The sequence below is a fragment of the Crinia signifera genome, chromosome 4 (genome assembly GCF_055691185.1).
Source record: "Crinia signifera chromosome 4, ASM5569118v1, whole genome shotgun sequence".
Classification (NCBI taxonomy): Eukaryota; Metazoa; Chordata; class Amphibia; order Anura; family Myobatrachidae; genus Crinia; species Crinia signifera.
Window position 1 is genome coordinate 294688891 of NC_139220.1, and position 24588 is coordinate 294713478.

A 24588-nucleotide genomic window follows, 5' to 3' on the forward strand; every position below is an offset into this window, starting at 1 on the left:
AAACCAGGTTGATTTTGCCATGTAATTGATTGCTGCTTTAAAAAAAAAGGGAAAACTCTCCCAAAATCTATCACTTTCTGAAACTCTCACCCTAGTACATTTGGCCCAAGGAGTGAAGCACATTGTCCATACAAGCACCAGTACTGTTCTGACCAGCCTAGACCTCTTTTAGTATGTGAGTTTTCCAACCTCTGAAGTACATCACTTGGATGGCTTGCCGTGATCGTATAGTGGTTAGTACTCTGTGTTGTGGCCGCAGCAACCCCGGTTCGAATCCGGGTCACGGCATATCTTTTTACTTTATATTTGTTATGATTTTTCAGGAAATTATATTTATGTAAATAATATAATATAGGCAACTAAAATGCTATTTTTTTTAAAACCCACTAATATGAATAATTATGTTAATCTTTTTAATAGTCTCATTTAGTTAGTCATACTGTCATACGTCTGAAATCTGTAAAAGTCCTCCTTTAAAAATAATATATAGTTGATTAAGGCAATAACTGAAATTTGCAAATACACAATGTAAAAAACTACTGTATGTAAAAAAAGAATGTGATAATTTTGAAAGAACATACACCAATCTAATCCACCAGATGGCGATGCTTCCAAATAATGTTTCTTATAACTACGAAGTAGGCATAGCCATTGGACATCAATGGTTGCAAACTGTGCAATGGATGATTAATACTGTCATATGTCTGAAATGCATTGATTTTACCCCTATAAGTAATATATAGTTAATTAAGGAAATTACTGTGAAATAAGTAAATACATAATAATAAAAAAAAACTATAGAAAAGGATGTGATTATTTTCAAAAACATACACCAATCTAAACCACCAAATGGCGATGCTTCCATAAATTGTTAATAATATGATGGAGGGGTAGCCAGTGGTCATGGATGGTTGTCAACTATGCAATGGATGACAAGAAAATATAGAAAGTGTGGGGTGCGCAATTAGCAGCAGCCGGTACTAGGGATTGTCAGTCCCTAATATTTATGGCAAGCACAGAAAAATGGATTGTACCGGCGCTGGCTGAAACATACACTTGAGACGGTATATTGTTATAAATTTTACTAGTTAAATCACAATATTTTACAAATAAATAAAAAGATATACATTTATAATACAATTTTAAAAAGATGACTAATTTGTAGTGCTCAGTCTCTTAATACAAATTGGTGGTATATAAGGAATGAGAAAGTTATAACCAGCTGAAAAGGGTAAGATATATTACCATCCTTGTAGATATAATTTGTATTCCAAGGGTTAATTTTGACCAATTGTTCCCAGTGCTCTGAATTTCAATGAGCTCAGGATTCCCTTATGGCTTACCTAGGTATCCAATTCAGGGTTTATACTGAATCCCACAGCCGCAGCTTGATTCCTGGATCCAAATATGTGGTATGCTGGTAGCAGGGATGTTTGGTGTAGGTCTCTGGGATGGGTTACAACTTGTTTGGTCACATGGAGAAAAAGAAGACTCGTTGTGGGGGCACTCTTAGGGTATTTACATGTGTATATGTAAATATGATTATCTATAGTTATCAAAGAATCGAGGGAAAAGGGGGCTGTAGAGATTGTGATAGTGCTTAAAACTTAGCTTTTAATAATCTTAGATTAATATAAATTAAATGACTAATTTATATTAATCTAAGATTATTAAAAGCTAAGTTTTAAGCACTATCACAATCTCTACAGCCCCCTTTTCCCTCGATTCTTTGATAACTATAGATAATCATATTTACATATACACATGTAAATACCCTAAGAGTGCCCCCACAATGAGTCTTCTTTTTCTCCATGTGACCAAACATATACTTACCTCTGACTCCGGGGAGCACCTCCAGCCTATAAACAAGTTAAAGTAAGGAGTTTCCTCTTTTCCTTGGAAATCTCCTTAATAACTTAGATCAAACAGGATCTGGATTTCTCTTATAATTATTTACTCCACTTACAACAATAGATTGATAAATATCTAAACTAGTGGAGTATCCAGTGCGGAAACCAAACAAAGAAGCCATAAAATGGGTTACAACTTAGCTGGTCAATTGCTGGTGCTCAACGCGTTTCCTCGGTAAAGTAAATATCCGGCTTCCTCAGGAGCAAGCCGGATATTTACTTTACCGGGGAAACGTGTTGAGTACCAGCAATTGACCAGCTAAGGGGTAACCCATCCCAGAGACCTACACCAACCATCCCTGCTACCAGCATACCATATATTTGGATCCAGGAATCAAGCTGCGGCTGTGGGATTCAGTATAATCCCTGAATTGGATATCTAGGTGAGCCATAAGGGAATCCTGAGCTCATTGAAATTCAGAGCACTGGGAACAATTGGTCAAACTTAACCCTTGGAATACATATTGTATCTACAAGGATGGTAATATATCTTACCTTTTTCAGCTGGTTATAACTTTCTCATTCCTTATATACCACCAATTTGTATGAAGAGACTGAGCCCTACAAATTAGTAATCTTTTTAAAATTTTATTATAAATGTAAATCTTTTTATTTATTTGTAAAATATTGTAATTTAACTAGTAAAATTTATAACAATATACCGTCTCAAGTGTATGTTTCAGCCAGCGCCGGTACAAACCATTTTTCTTTGCATGCAATGGATGACCATTGATGTTTCGTCCCTGTTCTTTGACTCTCTGGCATGTGGCCCATTCAGAACCTGGAGTGGTGCTTCACAGGTGTCAATGTACACAGCTATGCTCCATGTCCAGGCAGCTTATTAAAAAAAAAAGGTTTCGCTGTGCCATAAATTAAGAGAAATCATCTGTTTCTCCCCCATTGATGTTAAAAGCATTCAAAATCAGCCATGAGACATCCATGATTATGAATCATCAATGTTAATCTCAAATATGAAGTCATTTTCTGCCCAGAGTCAGTTAGTGGGTTCTCAGCAACATAACTAGGTCATGACAGACAGAATCGCTGACTGAGAGATGCCCATTTTTGGCTAGCCACCCCCTTTTTAAAACCCACAAAAGCCCACTGAATGCATATATTTGCATGCAGTTTTTGTCAGTTTGTTTGGGCGCTAACTATTGGGACACGGGGCCTTATTCTGGTACACTCTCAGAGGCAAATTCCTTCTCAAATGGACAAAACCATGTGCACTGCAGGGGGCAGACATAACATGTGCAGAGAATTAGATTTGGGTGGGGTTTTTCTTCAAAGTGAGATCTATATTGCAGTGTAGAAATAAAGCAGTCATTACTTACTCTGCACAGAAACAAAATGACTCACCCAAATCTAATTCTCTATGCACATGTTACATCTGCCCCCCCCTGCAGTGCACATGTTTTTGTCCATTTCAGAAGGAATTAGCCTCTGAGAGTGAACCAGAATAAGGCCCTGCGGCACAATGCAACGCAGAGCATACGCTCACTGAGAAAATTGGCCACTGCTTCGAATGTCACCAATTTTCCTCCTCTGATTCAGGCCCTTAATGTTTTTGCCCTCTCACTTCTTGGCACCATAAGGGACCACTTAGGTTCCCTGCAGGTGTGATAACACTAAAACTGTTCATGCACAACAATAGCTTTTAGACATGCACAATAAAAGGGAGCATTAATACATTCGTTAATGTAATGAACACAACAAAATATTAAAGTGTAACAAATCTATATTCTCATCAAAGGGAAGCAAAAATAGAATGCATTATAATAAAATGTTAAATGCAAAAGTAAAACAGACGCTAAAAATAAATGAATTTTATAATAAAAAGTAATCCCGCCCAACGTGGGGCTTGAACCCACGACCCTGAGAATAAGAGTCTCATGCTCTACCGACTGAGCTAGCCGGGCAGATGCTACTCACTTAGTGTTGGGGGAACTGTTTAGCACGTATACACATACATATTATGATGAACATATGAACTGGCTAGTTTCAAGGGGATTGGCTGCTCTGCATGTAACAGGTGCTATGTGGCAACTGGGACTTATTATAAGGCTTCAAAAACTCCTAAGCCCATGACCATACTCCCATTGACTCATTTCACAGGAGTCTGGGGGGAGGCTTAGAAGAAGCTTACAGCATCTGAGTCTCTGGCACAACTTGCCAATTCCCTTGGGCACCAGCCATCACATACAATACATACATCATAACATGTATATGTACTAAGCGTCATTCACCACAGCTCCATGTGGTCAGAGCTGCATCTGCCACTCTAACCAATCCTCAGTGATTATTACAGGGTTAATGCAAAATTCTAAGTATTTAAGTTAAATTCCTCCACTTGGAGGTTGGCATTTGATTATTTTTAGTGTGGTGTATCCAGACTCCAGGGGACAAAAAAAATAGGGTGAGAGTTTCAGAAAGTGAGAGAGTTTTCCCATTTTTTTTAAAAGTGGCAATCATTGTCAATGCAAAACCAGGTTGATTTTGCCATGTAAATCAGTGGTTCCCAACCCTGGTCCTCAAGTACCCCCAACAGTGCATGTTTTGCAGGTCTCCACACAGAATCAGTGCTATAATTAGTTCCACCTGTGGATCTTTTCAAATGTGCCTAAATAATGAGTGGGAAGCGGTCATCTATTAGAATGAACTTAGGTCTACAGTCATTAGGTCGACCCCACTAGGTCGACTGGCAGGAAGGTCGACCTGACTTAAGGTCGACATGGGCCAATGTCGACATGACTTAAGGTCGAATTTGCATAAAGGTCGACATGAGGAAGGTCGACTGGTCATAAGGTCGACATGGGTTTTTCACTGTTTTTTGAGCCGACATGTGCCGACAGGCGGTATTTCATGCCCTACCATCCACTAGGGCGTGGTGGGAGAATAAAATAGTGTGCCGAGCGCAGCGAGGCACCGTGCCCGAATCGCAAACGAAGCAAGCGATGCGAGGGTCCGATTCTCATTGCCAACTGTGTCCATGTCGACTGTGTCGACATTCGGATAAAAAAACAGTGAAAAACCCATGTCGACCTTATGACCAGTCGACCTTCCTCATGTCGACCTTTATGCAAATTCGACCTTAAGTCATGTCGACCTTGGCCCATGTCGACCTTAAGTCAGGTCGACCTTCCTGCCAGTCGATCTAGTGGGGTCGACCTAATGACTGTAGACCTAAGTTCATTCTGACAGATGTACCGCTTCCTAATGAGTGCACCTGCCGGGTGACCTGGAAAACGTGCACTGTTGGGGGTACTTGAGAACCAGGGTTGGGAACCACTGATGTAAATGATTGCTGCTTAAATGATTGTGCCATATATTTGCATGCAGTTATTGTCAGTTTTTTTGTGCATTAACCATTGGGACACAGGCACAACGCAACTTGGAGCATACACTCACTGAGAAAATTGTCCACTTGCTTCCAATATCACCAAAGTGTCAGGCCCTCAATGTTTTTGACCTCTCATTTCCTGGCACCATAAGGGACCGCTTAGGTTTTCCTGCAGGCACAGTAGCCCTGAAACTGTTCATGCACAATAATATTTTTTAGACATGCATCATGAAAGGGAGCATTCATACATTCGTTAATGTAATGAACACAATTACAATAACATAAAATCGATATACTCAAAGGAAAGCAAAAACGGATTGCATTATAATAAAATGCTTGATGCAAAAGTAAAACATACACTGAAAATAAATGAAAGTATTAATTAACATGGGGCTTGCACCCATGACTCTAAAGGCCCATACATACTAGACGATACCAGGCAAACGACGATAAACGATTCCATTATATTCACCTCCCTGTACGACCAGGAAGGACGTCGCTCAGAGTCGTTTTTGAGGTGAATCGTTATACATTGTGTACTGTGTATGCCATCAACGATGGCCGACAACCGATGGTGCGCGTACCCGTTGGTCGTTAACAACCATAGCCATCGTCCATGCATGCAGGTCAATTTGGCTATGGTCGTTACCATCGTGCAGGGCGACTGATGTTGAACGATGGTCACCGATGATTGACCATCGACTGCGGACGACCTAGCCACTCCCAAGACCCGCCCAGGCGCCATTTCCTGAGCACATAACGCAGTGGAGGCACAGTGGAGCACAGCGAAGCACAGCACACGGCAGGGGAGTTTCCATATTTGATTGTGGTGAGTTGAAAGGCTTGTCCGGGGGTGGGGTGCAGGGGTGCTGGTGGCGGCGGGTGCAGAGCAGAGTCCTGCTTTTAATGAGGTTATGGATGTCTGCCTGTTTGTACATATATGTTTCCTGGGGTGGGGTGCTGGGTTTGCACAGTGTCCATGCTGGATGTCTGCCTGTTTGTACATATATGTTTCCTGGGGTGGGGTGCTGGGTTTGCACAGTGGCCATGCTGGATGTCTGCCTGTTTGTACATATATGTTTCCTGGGGTGGGGTGCTGGGTTTGCACAGTGGCCATGCTGGATGTCTGCCTGTTTGTACATATATGTTTCCTGGGGTGGGGTGCTGGGTTTGCACAGTGGCCATGCTGGATGTCTGCCTGTTTGTACATATATGTTTCCTGGGGTGGGGTGCTGGGTTTGCACAGTGGCCATGCTGGATGTCTGCCTGTTTGTACATATATCAGGGTTGCCGACTTCAAGATTCTCCTCTCCGGGAGAAGCCCGGAGAGGAGAGATTCAGCAGCAGCTCAGGGGGCGGGGCTTACGAGTGACATCACTAAGCCCCGCCCCCATGCTGGTAAAGCAGGGAATTCACTGATCTCCGTGGAGGGGGCGGGGCTAAAATGACGCGATTGTGCCGTTTTAGCTCCGCCCCCTCCCCCTGAGACCCGAGGATTGCGGCATTTTAATGCCGCGATCCGGGGGTAAGCGGGGGTCCCCCCTGAATCCGGGAGGGTTGCCCACCCTTCCGGGGGGCCGGGAGGGGGTCCCGATTTTCGGGAGACTCCCGGAAATTCCGGGAGGGTCGGCAACCCTGACATATATGTTTCCTGGGGTGGGGTGCTGGGTTTGCACAGTGGGCATGCTGGATGTCTGCCTGTTTGTACATATATGTTTCCTGGGGTGGGGTGCTGGGTTTGCACAGTGGGCATGCTGGATGTCTGCCTGTTTGTACATATATGTTTCCTGGGGTGGGGTGCTGGGTATGGATGGCCATCAACCATCGATGATTGTAATCATTTTTGGTTTATGGCTGATGTTGATGGTTTTCCAACATAGATGTACAGCATAATTATTTGTCCCCCAAGAGGCGGGGGGACAGATCCTATCTATCTCGGCACCCAAACACCCATGAAGCCATGCCTGCATGTTTTGATTGGTGTAAAACAAATGATGGTCAATTGATACTTAAATGATGATGTTCATCAAATGCCAGACGTTATCAATGACCCGTTGCACTAATGCCATCGATGGTAACCATGTCTCACTGTAGCCATATGTGTAATGTGGTGGTGCTGCTAGAGCAGTTTTTGTATTAATGATGTACTTTGTTTAGCGTATTTGTTTTCAAAAGGTATTATGTTATAATTTGTTTTTTAATTTGATTATTTTACAGAGATGTCGTTGGAAATTAGTGAACAGGACCACTGGACTGGATTTATTGAAATGTACCAGTCTCATGAGTGCCTTTGGAAAATAACATCAAAAGATTATGCAAATAAGGATAAAAAAGCAAAGGCATACCAGCAGCTCATTGACTACTGTAAGGACAGAAACAATGAAGCTGACTTGCGGTTTGTGAAGCGGAAGATCCAGAATTTCAGAACAGTCTTTCTGAAGGAACACAAGAGAGTGAAGGAGTCACAGCGGTCCGGAGCAGGGGCTGATGAAGTCCGAAGGCCCACACTGTGGTACTACAGCCTGCTACTGTTCACCTTGGAAGAAGAGCCCAGGACACAGTCCACGTGCTCCATGATGTCGGTGGTGCCTGACGAGCCTGATGAGGAGTCAGTGGGCAGTGAAGATCTGGTAAGTAGATACACATAGGACAAACACACCCTTCACCAGTGATGTTATCCATCACTTTGACACTCCAGGTATTGTTGGGATGTGTAGGTCAGAAACATCTGTAGTGTCAAAGTTACCCATCACTGTCCAACATCATATTTGTGGCCGGCATAATTAATTTACTTATTTCTCTATTACAGAATGCACACTCGGAGTGTGACCAGGAACTCCCCATTAGTCCGCAAAGTGATTTTGAACTTGGGAACGTGGAACCCTCTCCTCCTCCATCGACGCATCCACCGCCAACCAGAAGACGTCGGGTGGCTGCAAAGAATTTGAGCTCGGGACCGACGCAGGCAGAACAATTTCTGCAGCGTGCGGAGGCGGTCCTACAGAAGCCCCCAGATGAGCATGAAAATTTTGGCTTTAACATCGCCAGTGAACTGCAGGCGATGGATCCTTTCCAACGTCTGCAGTTCAAAAGCATTGTTTATGATGCGCTAATATGTGCTCAAAATGGCAAACTGCCAGAGAGCCCCATATTGCCATCACAAACGTTACATTGGCCACCTCTCCCACCCCCAAATTTCCCATATTATCCTGCATCTCCACCAACACGAAATACTCCGCCACAACAGCCAGTGTCACACACTGTGTCGCGGAACACCTCGCCAGCTTCCACTGTTCCCTGTGGTAGCTACTCGGCTTGGATGAATGCGCAGGACGCACTCCAAGGCGATGAGCCAGATTTTTTGAATTTGTAGTTTAGTTGTTTACCCAACTTGTTATGTGTGTACTCTTGGCCTATTTTTCTAGGATGCCTAGGAATGTTGCATAGTACCACAGTGATAATTTGGAACTTCAGGTTGCCCTTGTTCCTGGACATTCTGACTTACAACCTCTTGTGTTCTTTCAAGGCCACTATGGCTTTTTTTTTGGTCTAGTCCTCATGACCCAAGTTTAGGTTTACTGTTTCTGTGAATGATGTTTTCAAATTTGCAGGTATGCCTTTCTATTTATCCTTATGGGCATAGTCTCTGTTCCAGTGGCACTCAGTGGACTGGTATGCTCAATGAATCCAGTCCAAAAAATGTTTGTTAACATACATTTCGATCTAAAAACAAAGAAAGGTATAAACATTTCTTGCCAAAAAGGTGTATTGTATTTTTATTCTTCATGGAAAGAAATTCATGGTGAAGGGTTGATATGATGGGTTGAGGGGTTCGGAGAGTTTGGGATATATCATGGGAAAAACATGGATACATGTATGTGGGAGTATAGCCCTAGAAGAACTATTATTAATGGTGAATACTGCTCCCCCTGAACAGCAGCAGCTACGGCAATGCTGTTGCTGCTCACCCAGCGCTGTTCATTTGCTGCTGCTGGTGATCACCTGGTCCCAGGGTGAGTCCGGGTCAGCAACAGCAGCGCCAGTCAAAATCTGACAGACAGATTAAATTATTATATTGCTTGAGATATTTCACTTCAGATTTTTATTTAAATGTATATAAAGATACACTTTTTAACTTTATGTAATTCGGACTTCAAAAAAAGAAAATACAGTAGCCATGTAACAATACTCACACTACATCATCCTGCCAGTGCACTGCCCCCTCCCCATTAAAGTAAGTGGTATACTGGGCACGAACTGTTTTGGCCTCGGCAGAGGGCATCACTGTAGCCCCTGCACGCCCTAATGCAGTAAAGCCCTCTGCAAGTCTTTGCCTTGGTGGTTGAAGATGTTCTGGTGGTTCTGGCTGAAATGGGGGTTGATGGGCCATTGTCTTGGAACGCAGGAGGTTGTGCAGGGCACAGCACGCCAACACCACCCAGTTTATCTTGTCCATCCTTAAATTGATGGCCGTATGGAAGACCCTGAAACGATTGCTAAGTATACCAAATGCATTTTCCACTGTCCTGCGTGCTCTGGAAAGTCTATAATTAAAAATTCTTCGCTCATGTGTTAGCCCCCTTTTTGCATATGGCTTCATGACGTGTGCTTGTAAGGCAAAGGCCTCGTCAGCCACAAACACAAAGTTCATTCCATTTGTGCACTGTGAGGGTGTAGGCAGATGGAGGTTATTAGAGATGAGCCTCTCATAAAATAAGGTGTCCTTAAAGGAACCACCATCAGATGCACGGCCATTCTTCCCCACGTCCACATAGAGGAACCTGTAATTGGCATCCACAATGGCCATCATTACTATGCTGAAGTAGCCCTTATAGTTGTAAAATAAGGACCCAGAATTGAGCGGTGGAATAACCTCTATATGCTTTCCATCAATCGCACCTCCACAGTTGGGGAAATTCCAGCTTTCTTGAAACTCGGCAGCAACCTGGAGCCACTCTGCCTCTGAGGAGGGCAACTGCAATAGAAGAAGAAACAATTGTGATAAGAAACCAAAAAAACATCAGGTATATGTCTCAAAAACTGCACCGTTGTGCACTCCAAGCTGACACCATGTTAACGTAGAGTAAACTGCACCAGGCTGCTGCAAATGCATTTGGCCTATCTGGAGCAGTTTCTTCTGCGTTTGCCTGCATACCATGTTAACTTAACGTAGAGGAAACTGCACCAGATAGCCTGCATACATTTGAAACCAGGTTCACATACAAGAAACTGTAAATGAAAACATAACAAGGGGTGAGGAAAATTAATTTGGGGGGATGGGGGGGGGGGGTACATAGCAGTACAATCAAATCAAAAATATTGGGACACAGTGAGGCACATTTGGAGGACATACTACTAAAGGCCCTTATTCTGGTTGGTGCGGCCAGAGCCGCACACGGTGCTCTGGCCGCACAAACCAATCCCCGCCCACGAGACGGATCGCCACGGCCGTCCGTACACGGACGGCTGGCGATCCGCATAAAAATGGTGGAGGCGTACGCCTCCACCATGGTGGGAGCTGCCCCCTGCATTCGATGGTCGTCGACCATCGAAGGCAGGTCCGCACGCCCCAGCAGCTCCCGCAAGCTGAGACCACACGGACAATCGTCCGTGTGCTAGCTTGTATGGGGGCTGAGAGCTGACATCCGGCGACGTCAGCTTTCCGCCCCCATGAGTTGCGTCATACCCTCATTACCATGCATACGCCCCGCGTTTGCATGGGAACGCCCATGAAACGCGGGGCGTACACATAGGGAAATGAGGGTCTGAAGCCCCTCACGCCCCTATACGCCCCCTTTGCGGCGGACGAAATACGTCTGCGGCGAAGGGGGCTGCACATGCGCAGATTGACCTCTGCGCATGTGCAGAATAAAAACATCGGCGGTACGGCCGCACGCGGGCCGTACCGTCCGAACCAGAATAAGGGCCATAATCAGATGGAGGGAAAGCACTGTTCACATTTGGAGGGAAAATAGACACAGAGCTGGATGTAGTGATTTAAAAACAGGAGGATAACGATGGTGTACATAAACTAAAATATAAAAGGTGTGCTTCATATTACATTTAGGGACAACACATACAATAAGTAATTTTTTCTTACCCGGAAATACTGCTGCCGGAGAACGGTGTATATAGCCTTGCAGGTCTCTGGGATAATGAGGCCCAAAGCCTGCGGTGAAATGACTGCCCCAAATTTCAAATCCTGCAAGGACCTGCCAGTCGCCAGGAATCGCAGGGTAGCAATCAGCCTCTCCTCAGCAGGAATCGCCTTGCGCATCCGCGTATCCTGCTTCTGAATGTGCGGCCTCACCAGTCCCAACAACTCGGTGAACGTGGCATCGTCCATGCGCAGAAAATTACGGAAGTCATCAGGACAGTCCACATGGATCTCTGAAAGCAGCACCATGTGAGAGAGCGAATCCCTCTTCTGGAGCCACTTCTTCGCCCAGCACGACCGAATCCTCCTCCGTCTCTGCGAACTCTCCCTGTCAGCTAACAAAGCAACTCCAGCATATGCTGCCATCACTTTAAAGCGATAGGGAACCATAGCAGAAAATCACACTTTGTTAAAGGCAAGCCAGAAACAAAGAACAGCTAGATAGCACTGCAAGAGCGTTCAGCAGGAATCCTCACTGAACTAGCACAGAGCATCAACTGCAGAGATTTCAAAATGGTTGAGCTTATTTATTCACTCTAGTGATCCAGCCCTATTTCAGCCCAGCCCATTTCAGTGATTGACAGCTCATTTATTTGTGATTGACTGCTTGACAATATGTTTTCAACGACCAAAGGTCGTTCGTTGTCGTTCGTCGTTTATCGTCCATCGTACACAATCGTTTGCTGTCTTTCTTCTCAAAAATTCAGATCTTTCAATTTTCCCTTCAAGGGAGAAAATGAACGATGGTCGTTAACGATGTGTCGTAAGTGACACATCGTTGTGTATGTATGGGCCTTAAGAGCCTCATGCTCTACCAACTGAGCTAGCCAGACAGAGAGCACACTTTCATGTGTGATCACTTCCTTCTTGAATGCTATATATAGGATCTAAAGAGTGACAGCTGCAGGACCAAAAACATAGTGAAGGAGGGGGTGTGGATCATTAGGTCACCAGGATGTTGGTTGACAATCATTAGGTCAACATGCATTTAGGTCGACATGAGACTAGGTCAACATAGGTTAGGTTGACAGGGTCATTAGGTAAAGCAAAAATAGAAAAGGTAGGAACCCGCGCTTCCTATTGGGGATAGGGTCTTTTCTGTAATGAACAGTCCTCCTCCTTTGAAGTCTTCCCTCCGGATTAACACCTCAAAGATAAGACAGAAAATATTTCAGGGTGCAGATTTCCCATAAAATTCAAAAATACAGATCACGCAGATATTTATGGGTACCTGTACCATATTGGGGCCTTTCCTAAGGCCAAAAAAATCTAGCGTAGATCGGGGGTCACTCACTGACTTCAGATCCTTTTTCAACATTCCTCCCAATTTCCTCAAAAATAAATATATGTGGGGGAAACACTCATTGCGTAAAAAGCAGATTTATTCACATAAAACATACACAAGACTATAAGAACAAATAAAGCCTGGTACAGTTTCGGGCCTTTCACAAAAGGCTAATTATGAAGCATATGGAGGGGTCAGATGTAACCCGGGTGGACCCCTGCATAAATTCTCCAGAAAATAGTCCCAGTGTCAGGTCTTGGATAAGGCTGCCAGGTACCTGCAAACCACCAACGCGTTTTGATGTTAAAGTCTTCCTCAAGGTGTGTGGAGGTAACACACTGTGCGCATATTTATACTATATTAAGGACCTCCCACCAATTTCCTCTTCCTGTGTTGGAGGACCTTACTCTCAAGTTCCATCATTATATATATATATATATATATATATATATATACAAAGAAAATATAAGTGCGCAAAAACAAAACCTTAGAGACCAGGTAGAAATAGTGTGACTTGTGCACACACAACGGGAGATAATCCGTCTCAGCCAATTTCAATAAGCACTCTGGGTCTTTTCAATTTAGCCCGGCAGCTCCAAATCACCTGAATTCACAGGTGTGGGATTTCTAGAAAAATAAATTAGAGCGCTCCATAGTGCAGTATATCAAAGACATTTATTTTGTAAAAAGCAATTTTAGCCTTGCATAAAAACAAGCGGTTATAACGTACCGCAACAGGCGGTTCAAAAACCGCTGGACAACAGCATATACAGTGATCTCACACACTGAGCAGTAGGAGCGGTTACACTCATCAGACGCTTGCTTGCATCAAGTAGGTAGGGACAAGGACTCCAACGCCAGGCCACGCCCCAACGCGTTTCGTAGTCACGTACTTCGTCAGAGGGCTGGCCTGGCGTTGGTCAGATACCTCTTTTATAGCCCAAAGTTCCTGCACAGCTATGATGCATTAATCAATTAAGCAAACTCCATAGTATTCTGTCAGCATACAAACACTGCAGATTGCGGGCCAGTACTGTCTCAGAGCTAAAAGCTCTCACCTTAACAGTATTTTACCGCAGGTGTGCAGACATACATATACATATTACACAAAAAACATTTACATATACACATTGCAATTAATTACTTAAACATTAAAACGGGCACAGTATCTTTCACATCGATGGTTCTACATCGATATCTCTGCATTAACAAATTTATCATGCAGATACCACCAGTATATAAAAATTGTTTTTACATCATATATTCTAAAAAATAAATTTCAACAAATATATTTTAAAAGTTACATAATAAAACATTCGAAGGAAAAGACCGAGAAACACATACTATTGTATTAGGACACATTAGTACGCATGATCACATACATATAATAACACCGCATTTAGTGACATCGCTGAAAGTACACCATCATTTGGAAGTCATACATGCATGAACAAACATTATCAATCAATGAATTTTTTATCAGATGTTTTTTTCGATGTTTTTTCGATGGTTTTTCGATGGGTTTTTTTTTTCTCCCTCTCTTTTTCTATTTTCTATTTTATTTTCTATTTTCTATTTTCTATTTTCTCTTTCTTCATTACAACAATCCGTTCCACCTTTGTTGTATCTTGCAAAGAAAAGAATATGATTATCTAAAAAGCGGACACAAAGATATGTACTGATATGATGAACAAGGGAATCGATAAAATCAATCGAAAAACATCGGAAAAACATCGAAAAAACCATCGAAAAACCATCGAAAAAACATCGAAAAAAACATCTGATAAAAAATTAATTGATTGATAATGTTTGTTCATGCATGTATGACTTCCAAATGATGGTGTACTTTCAGCGATGTCACTAAATGCGGTGTTATTATATGTATGTGATCATGCGTACTAATGTGTCCTAATATAAAAGTATGTGTTTCTCGGTCTTTTCCTTCGAATGTTTTATTATGTAACTTTTAAAATATATTTGTTGAAATTTATTTTTTAGAATATATGATGTAAAAACAATTTTTATATACTGGTGGTATCTGCATGATAAATTTGTTAATGCAGAGATATCGATGTAGAACCATCGATGTGAAAGATACTGTGCCCGTTTTAATGTTTAAGTAATTAATTGCAATGTGTATATGTAAATGTTTTTTGTGTAATATGTATATGTATGTCTGCACACCTGCGGTAAAATACTGTTAAGGTGAGAGCTTTTAGCTCTGAGACAGTACTGGCCCGCAATCTGCAGTGTTTGTATGCTGACAGAATACTATGGAGTTTGCTTAATTGATTAATGCATCATAGCTGTGCAGGAACTTTGGGCTATAAAAGAGGTATCTGACCAACGCCAGGCCAGCCCTCTGACGAAGTACGTGACTACGAAACGCGTTGGGGCGTGGCCTGGCGTTGGAGTCCTTGTCCCTACCTACTTGATGCAAGCAAGCGTCTGATGAGTGTAACCGCTCCTACTGCTCAGTGTGTGAGATCACTGTATATGCTGTTGTCCAGCGGTTTTTGAACCGCCTGTTGCGGTACGTTATAACCGCTTGTTTTTATGCAAGGCTAAAATTGCTTTTTACAAAATAAATGTCTTTGATATACTGCACTATGGAGCGCTCTAATTTATTTTTATATATATATATATATATATATATATATATATATATATATATATAAACAATATTTTGTCAATTTGTTGTCTATTGCCAATAACACTTAGTATACATAGAAAAATCATTAAATACAATTTATAGTGCTCAAGAGTTTATTTAAAAGAACAGGAAACCGGAAGTGGTCATGAGTTCCAAACCTCTGGAACGTATGTCCCTCCCGTTCAGCTACTATTAAGTTGGAGCTCTAACTCAAAAATAAAGAAAAGGGGGGAGATATTTATAAAAAGGATGAGGGTGTACGGGTCCAAATTCCACCGCTCATCGAGTCCCAATTCCACCGCCCTTCTAGTCCCAGTCCCCGATACCGCCGGTTATGGCGGATATGGAAATGACATATGTATTCCACACATCTCCGCGTGTGGAACTCATTGTCAAGCTTGTGTCCGGGCCAGAAGGGATGTATGCGCTCCACACGTCTTCACGAAGGGGCTAAATAAACATAGAATAGTGTTTGTGTTCCACCAATGACAGTATTTGGAACGCATGAAACAGATACTCGGCATGTTATCACTCATTTGGTTATATAGTAAGCGATGCCTATATTATAAAAACACATACGAGGCATATAAATGGTTCCAACTAGCTTAAAGGAACCATTTTATCTCAAAGTTGGCATTTGGTTCCATCTTACCGACCTCATATATTAATTTCATTTCATTTTTTGCTAGTGCATTTTTTATACCTTCTGTTGAACAGTTGTGTTTTTCTTTAAAATATTTTGACACCAAATGAAATGAAAACATACCCTTTTTTAATATTTCTAAGATGTTTGCCCCATCTGTCTTTTAATTTTCTACTGGTTCGACCAATAAATTGCAAATTACAAGTACATTCTAAAATATATATATATACAATTTGTACTATTGCACGTAATAAAATCTAAAATCTTAAAATTTAGACCATTTGAATTTGATCGAAATTCCTCTACTATTGTCTGAGCTTTTTTATGTGAACTACATACTAAACAGTTTGCACATCAGTGAAAGCCTTTTGTTTTAATTCTATCCATTTTTTTCCCCCATAATTGCGCTTTTCACTAATCGATTTTTTAAGTTTGCAGCCTTCCTATATATGAAGGTAGGCTTTTCTGGGATAATGTTTTTTTAAGATTGGGTCTTCTTTTAGTAAATACCAATGTCTTTTAAAAATGTTTTCTTCTGCTTTATAATCATTGTTGAATGTTGATATAAAGGAAGAGATGGTTTTTTCCTTATATTTCAAAAGATCCTCTTGGGGGATATCTTCAAATTCATGAATAAGTGCATCTATTGTTGCTGCATTGTATCCTTTATTAATACATTTCTCTTTTGTTTCACCAACTTGTTCTTTAAAGGTAATTTTATCCAAGCTATTCCTTCTTATTCTCTGTATTTGCCAGGGTCATTTGGTCGACAGGGTCAAAAGGTCAACAGTCAAAAGGACAAAATGGTTTTTTTCACATTGGACACTGAAACAGCACCGCGTTCCCTCTGTCGACCTAGACTCATGTCGACCTTTCTGCATGTCAATCTAGACTCATGTTGACCTAAATGTATGTCGACCTAAATGCATGTCAACCTAATGACTGTTGACCAACATGCTGGTGACCCAATGACCGTATCCCGAGGGAGGGAACCCACTGAGCTCATATAAACATACATGTAATGGTGTATGTAATATATGTGCTGCCTGTTTCCCCCAGGGATTGGCAGTGCGGGGTGATATGTCCAACCACCAATTGCCATTCGCTTCTTACACAGGAATCTGAGGATGAGGGCCTGATACACACAGTGCTGCAAATTCCCCACAGCCATCGGATATATTCTATACATCATAATATGCATGTCTATATGTACTAAACGCGGTTCACCCCTACACTATGTGGCTGGCGGTGCAGCTGATGCTGTATCCAATCCACCGTAAAGCGACATTATAACAGTGTTAATACTTATTTCAGTTAATTTACTCCACTTGGAGGCTGGAATAAATGTATTTTCTTTTCAGCATGGTGTTGCCAGGCTCCAGGAGTGAGGCACATTGCCCATACAGGCACTAATACTGCTCTGATAACCCAGACATCTACAGTATGAGGATGTGAAATCTCACAATCATGAAGTACATCACTTGGATGGCTGGCCGTGATCGTATAATGGTTAATAATCTGTATTGTGGCCACAGCAACCCTTGTTTGAATCTGGGTCACATCACACTTTCCCTATGCAATGATTTTTATGTTTAGTCTGGCAATTATATTTATGTAAATAATGTTATGATATAACTAATTAAAATTCAAGGTACTGCTTTCCTAGCACTGTGCCCACGATCTAGATTGTATGTGTGGGGCTGATATCTCAAGCATCTCATGCATCTTATGTGTTTGTGCTGCATGAGATGCATGAGATGATGCAATTGACGAGATCGACGAGATTTTTACATTGGAATCAATGTAAAAAGCCCCCAAAACCCCAATTTTAATTGCTAACCCCCCCTCATGGGTGAAATGGCCCCCCCATTGTTAACGCCACCCCACTAATGACGCCAACCCGAAGCTTGGCGAGCGCAGCGAGCCCGCGAGGGGCGGCGGTACGTGTCCTCCGACCTTTTCATACCCCCACTATCCACGTCGGCGTGGAGTTGACTTTATATAGTGTGGCGAGCCACCGAGCCCCACAAGGGGACGCGGAATACATGTAAAGTAGTCCGCGTCCCCTCGCGGGGCTCGCCACGCTTCGGGCTCGGTGGCTCGCTGCGCTCACCACACTATATAAGATCAACTCCACGCCGACGTGGATAGTGGGGGTATGAAAAGGTCGGAGGACGCGTACCGCCCCCCCTCGCGGGCTCGCTGCACTCGCCACGCTTCGGGTTGGCGTTGATAGTGCTGGTGGCGTTAACAATGGTTATTGGGGGCTCACGATTTTTTATCTCATGGATCTCATGCATCTTATGGATGCATAAGATCCATGAGATTAAAAAATCGGGTCCATCGCGTTGATTGTATGCCTTAAGTACCTTAAACTTAAGGCATACAATCAATGAGATGGGCGCCGTGCTAGGAAAGCAGTACCAAATTCAATATTTGTCTAATATGGATAATGCCAATCTGTTTAATAGTCTCATTTACTTGTTTAATACACTCTAGTTATACTACTTTCAGACCGCAAACCCGTTCAAACCCTGCATTTTGAACACGGGTTTGTCCTTGTGAAGAGCCGTGTCAGACTCTTAAAACACCCCTTTCACACTGCACTTCAACCCGGGTTATCTTAGGATTGGTGCTTACACACTGAACCCGTGTCCGGCCTGCAAAAAATATGTGTGTCATTAAAAATTGACTTTTTTTCTGGCTCACAATGATGATGTCACAAAGGAAAGAAAAGTGAGGGGCGGAGATTGTTCACAGCATTGCAGCAGCAGCAGAAGCAGCAGCAGCATGGCAGACTTCTCTGACCTCATGGATGTTTGTGCTTTTATTCTGTGTGATTCAGGTGTTAGCATGCAGCAGAGTGTCACACTGTGCAACATGCTGTACACTTATTTCATGCTGAGGAAAAGTGCACAGTTCTGGGCAGAGATGAACAAAGAGCGACGCCTTTATTTGCGCAGGAGGAGAGCATTTATTTCATCTTCGATGTCGACCGCACTACACCTGAACACAGCATCAGCCAGAACATTGTGGGCCAGAGACCGGAGTCATGGGCAAGCTTTCATGCTAGCTGTGGAATCTTTCCAAGATGAACAGTGGATGGCTCATTTTCGAATGACACGTGGCACGTTTAAACACCTTCTGGATGTACTGACCCCTGCACTCACTATGAAGACCACCAACTACAGGAGACCCATTGAGCCAAGCAGGAGGCTAGCCATCGCCTTGTGGTGGTATGCAACACCTGGGGAGTACCGCACGCTGTCCTGCTTGTTTGGAGTTGGGATCTCTACAGTCTGCAGCATAGTTTACCAAGTCACACGGGCAATACTGGATACTCTCTACCAGCGGTCCATCTCCCTTCCAAAGGGACAGCGCCTAGAGGACACCATCGAAGGTTTCCGCAGGCGGGGGTATCCACAGTGTGCTGGGGCCATTGATGGGACACATATCCCTATTATTGCACCCCGTGACAGCCCAGCAGACTATTACAACAGGAAGGGGTGGCATTCCATCGTTTTACAAGCAGTCGTGGATCACCAGTACTGGTAAGTTAGTTTTTTGCAGTGTGTGTCTGATGTTTTGTGCATTTAGACCATTTTTCAAAACTAAACATACATTCCTTTTAGCTTCACTGATGTCTTCATTGGGTGGCCAGGCCGAGCACATGACTCCAGAGTCCTCGCCAATTCTGACCTCTTCCAACTAGCGGAGGAAAAGCAAGGTGGCTGGCTGTTCCCAAGAGAGGTAAGAAATTACACGTTTGTCAAGTTGTGGGGGAGACCAGAAGTGAGCCATATGCGGCCCTCCACCTGCTGATGAACTACACATACTGCCATGCTTTGCCTTACATTAGGTCATACTACAAGTGGTGCAAGGAATGCTTGTATGTGTAGATCACCAACATCTGAAGGGTAACAATGGTGTAGGCCAGTGGTTCACAACCTCAGTCCTCAAGGGCCCCCAACATGCACTGTTGGGGGTCCTTGAGTACCGAGGTTAAGAACCAGTGGTGTAGGCAATTTTAACACGTTACAAATACTTACCTTTACCTCTTTGCTTACAGAAATCAAAGATTATTGTTGGGGTTGAGATACCAGTGCATATTATTGGAGATGCGGCCTACCCTTTACGCCACTGATTGATGAAGGGATTCACGCAACATGTGCAGTTGAGCCCTGAACAGATTGCCTTCACCCACACCTTGAGCTCTGCTAGGATGGTCGTGGAGAATGCGTTTGGCAGATTAAAAGGACGTTGGCGCTGCGTCATGAAGCGAAATGATGTGGATCTTATGATTATGCCTGATGTTGTTGCAGCTTGTTGTGTACTGCACAACATATGTGAGGCTCGTAATGAGCAATTTCTCCCTGAGTGGGATGTACAGGACTCTCCACTTGAGTACTCCTCTGTGGATGCCGCAGAGTTTGTTGGGGATGATAGCGTGAATGCAGAACAGATCCGCTCTGCTCTAATGGTGAATCTCCCTTCACTACTGTCAACATAAATGCAAATACAAAGTTGTGGTTTAAATATTAAAACAGGTTTATTCTGGTTCAAGCAGTGTACCCGTTTAAAATTGTGTACTTCAACACACGGTAAAACATGTAAAAATCTTTTTTGTAAACATATTACCATTTACAGGTAAACATACAAACACTATAGTTCAAGGAGCATCTTTGCCCCTAAAAACAAACATTCCTTGTTCTGGCAAGTGAAACTACAACTATAAAAAGTGCTCTTTACATATGTAAAAAAACTGTAGGCATATACAAACAAAGGCCCTTATTCTGATCGGTGCGGCCCGATCAGAATATGCGGCCGCGACCGTGCAGGCGAATCCCCGCCTTCCATACGGATCGCCACCTGCCGTCCGTATGCGGATATGTGGCGATCCGCATGAAATTGGACGGGGATACGCCTCCTCCGTCTTGGGAGCAGCCCCTGCATTCGATGGTCACCGAACATCGAATGCAGGGCCGCACGCTCCACCAGGTCCCGCAACACAAGACCACACGGACACTTGTCCGTGTGAAATCATGTATGGGGGCGGGCAGCTGACATCCGGCGATGTCAGATGCCCGCCCCGTACCCACGCGTCACGGCCTCATTACCATGCATACGCCCCGCGTTTGCATGGGAATGCCCATGAAACGCGGGGCGTATGCATAGGGTAATGAGGCTAAGTAGCCCCTCACGCCCCTCTACGCCCCCTGTGCGGCGTATAAAGAATCCGTGCGGCGAAATCGCCTGCACATGCGCAGAGTGACCTCTGCACATGCGCAGACGATCAACATCGGCGGTCCGTCCGCATGCGGGAATATCCGCACCGATCAGAATAAGGCCCAAAGTGCCAAGTTAGGATAAGTTCCTGTACACAGAATATTCAGGAGGAGTTTCTACCCTTTCTGCCCTTTCAGGAGGGTGAGCATGGTCATACAACGGGCCAGGGTTATATTGGGGGTAGGGTTGATTTGGGTAGTGAGGTGCCTGTTGTATTTGTGGAACTGAGGGATGCCCTTGATTGCGACTGGCGAGTATTCGCTCAAGGAATGTCATCTGGAACTGATGGGCATTTCTTTGCAGTAACTCTGCGTCCCTGCTTTGACGCTCCTGTATGGCTATCACCTGTGTCAAAAACGCATTTTGCATAGCATCCTGTGCCTTGAGAAATCTATCTAGGCGAGCATCTTCTTGTGCGGACATTGCTGCGTCCATTTCCTGCAATTTTTCGCCAATGACATTGGCCATGACTCTGGCCATTTGTTCGTTTTTGTTCACTCGCTTTCTTCTCGGAGGAACCGAATATACTAGAAAAGGGAGAAAAAAAAGGAACATTACAATCAGCTTAATATTGTATTAACATAGCAGTGGAGATAGCAAACACATGGTTGTGGTATTCGTCCACCTCCACAATAGCAACACTGCAAAAGTTTACAAATATTTTTAAAAAAAATTATGTTGGCAAAATTTTCAGTTGGAAGATTCTTTGGATGTCAGTGTGTGTATATGTATGTGTGTGTGTGTGTGTGTGTGTGTGTGTGTGTATGTATATATATATATATATATATATATATATACACACACACACACACACAAACCCCCCCACCCCCCCAAAAAGAAATATTACGCTAGTACTTGTGGGTGTGATTCTGTCTGTGTGTGTGTGTGTGTGTGTGTGTGTGTGTGTGTGTATGTATGCATGCATGTATGTATGTATGTATATATATATACACACACACACACACTCACAGTAAAATAAATAGTGGCATCACACATTTTTTAATACATTTGTACTTACTGTTGCTGCGCAACGGTGGGGTCTGGCTATTTGGAGATGGCGTGGCTCCAGCCGATGTATTGACTCCAGATGAAGTACAGGCTACGGCCTGTGTCCCTTCTGCCGCTTCAACAGACGCACCGATACTGTCATCATGGCCCCCAGGATGTTGCTCCATGGTGTCTGCCGGGTCATCATCTATTAACAGTGGCGACGGTGGACAAGAGTCTGCAACGCTGCTGTTGTCATGGTCCCTCGCAGAAGCCTGGCTGCTTGAAGCAGATAAATTGGATGACAGCCTGACTGGCGTGGCTAATGCTGTGTATCCAAAAACACCTGCACACTGGTCATAGTGTTTCCATTCTAGGCGTGCCGCACCACTTTTGTGTCTGTTGTGGTCATGTACCTTCATGAATTGTTTCCGGAGCGCCTTGAGCTTATTGACCACCTGTTGCTGTGTCCTTTTGTAGCCACGGGATGCCAATACCATCGCAATATTTTTGTAGACCACAGCGTCCTTTACGGTTCCGGTGATCTGTCTGCGGATCTCCTCGTCACCCCTAATGTTGAGCAATTCCCTCACCTCCTCATCTGTCCAGAGAGAGGACATATTGCTGTAAAGCAGCTGTGTGGAATACACACTAGATTGCAGGCTGTAGAAGTGTGGAATACACACTGGACAAGTGTGTATTGCAGGCTGTACCAGCGTGGAGCAATAGGCTTCCAAAAATGAGGATTGCAGTCTGAAGAAGTGCGGGGCGCAGGCTGGGATGGTGCCTGTGTCCCGTGGTCCACAGCTCCAGCGTGCTGCTTGTTGGTTTCCGGGGTCAGACTGATGACCTCACAGGAATCCACCAATAGCGGCATTTCACAAACAGTAGTGTTGGATGACACGTGTCGGGGCCTTTCTGACCGCACGCAAACACGTGTTAGAGCCGTGTTCAACCCTGGTAATTACCAGGGTTGAAAAGCCGTGTTGCTCAACACAGGTTTTCTGAGTGTGGCGCTTTCATACCGCACCTTCTCCCGTGTTTAAGCCCCGCGAACACGGCAATAACCGTGTTCACAGTGCGGTCTGAAAGCGGTATTAGTCATACTGTCAAACTCTGAAATCTGTACAAGTCAGCCTTTAAAATAATATATACTGTAGTTGATTAAGGGAATAACTGTTAAATAAGAAAATAATTAAATAATGTAAAAAAAACTTTATCTAAAAAATGATTGTTGATTATATTTAAAGAACATACAAAAATCTAAATCATCAGATGGGGAGGTAATGGTATACTAGATCTACAATGTCTCGGTCTACAGCCATATGGTCAACCACTAATGGTCGACAGTGAAAAGGTTGACAGGGTCCAAAGGTCAACAGTGAAAAGGTTGACATGGTCAAAAGGTCGACATTTAGAAGGTCGAAATAAAAAAAGTTGACATGAGTTTTGGTGTTTTTGGTGTCTATGTCGTCACTGTCTAGGTTTACCGCGTCCCCTCACATGGCTCGCTACGCTTGCCATGCTTCGGGCTCGGTGCCTTGCTGCGCTCAGCATACTATTATATTCTCCCTCCACGCCATAGTGGATGGTAGGGTATGAAATACCGCCCGTTGGCTCAAAATTTTGTAAAAAATGTATGTCGACCATTTTCATGATGGCCTTTACCATGCTGACCATTTCACCATGTCGACCTTTTGGCTGTCGACCTATTGACCCTGTCAACATCTTGACTGTCAACCTTTTCACTGTCAACCTTTGGACCCTTTCAACCTTTTGACTGTCAACCAATGGTCATCGCTGTCCTTTGACTGACTGGCAAGTGACACATTCGCAGGTGTCGATGGGCAAACCTATGCTCCATGTCCAAGTACATAGGCCCTTATTCTGATCGGTGCGGCCGGAGCCGCATATGCGGCTCCGACCGCACAGACGAATCCCCGCCTTGCATACGGATCGCCACCTCCGTCCGTACGCGGATATGTGGCGATCCGTATGAAAGTGGACGGGGATACGCCTCCTCCACCTTGGGAGCAGCCCCTGCATTCGATGGTCGCAGACCATCGAATGCAGGGCTACACGCTCCACCAGGTCCCGCAACACAAGACCACACGGACACTTGTCCGTGTGAAATCTTGTATTGGGGCGGGCAGCTGACATCCGGCGATGTCAGCTGCCCGCCCCCTACACGCGCGTCACGGCCTCATTACCATGCATACGCCCCGCGTTTGCATGGGAATGCCCATGAAACGCGGGGCGTATGCATAGGGAAATGAGGCTCAGTAGCCCCTCACGCCCCTATCCGCCCCCTTTGCGGCGGTCAAAAA

General features: G+C 43.9%; 2 protein-coding genes and 1 non-coding gene across 3 annotated transcripts; 2 read left to right on the forward strand and 1 right to left on the reverse strand.

Moving 5' to 3' along the window:
* The first annotated feature begins 216 nt into the window (after positions 1-216).
* TRNAH-GUG (transfer RNA histidin (anticodon GUG)) lies at positions 217-288 on the forward strand. Its single transcript has one exon. It is a non-coding gene; the product is annotated as a tRNA-His (tRNA).
* Positions 289-7055: 6767 nt separating this feature from the next.
* LOC146072785 (uncharacterized) lies at positions 7056-8655 on the forward strand. Its single transcript, XM_083179981.1, has 2 exons — positions 7056-7880; positions 8060-8655. Exons 1-2 carry the CDS (start codon positions 7470-7472, stop codon positions 8621-8623), a joined length of 975 nt encoding a protein of 324 aa, XP_083036107.1. The 5' UTR covers positions 7056-7469; the 3' UTR covers positions 8624-8655.
* A 12694-nt stretch (positions 8656-21349) lies between these two features.
* LOC146073228 (uncharacterized) lies at positions 21350-22881 on the reverse strand. The gene is made up of 2 exons (XM_083180416.1): positions 22293-22881; positions 21350-21801 (listed from the first exon to the last, which is right to left on the reverse strand). Exons 1-2 carry the CDS (start codon positions 22879-22881, stop codon positions 21350-21352), a joined length of 1041 nt encoding a protein of 346 aa, XP_083036542.1.
* Positions 22882-24588: the final 1707 nt, after the last annotated feature.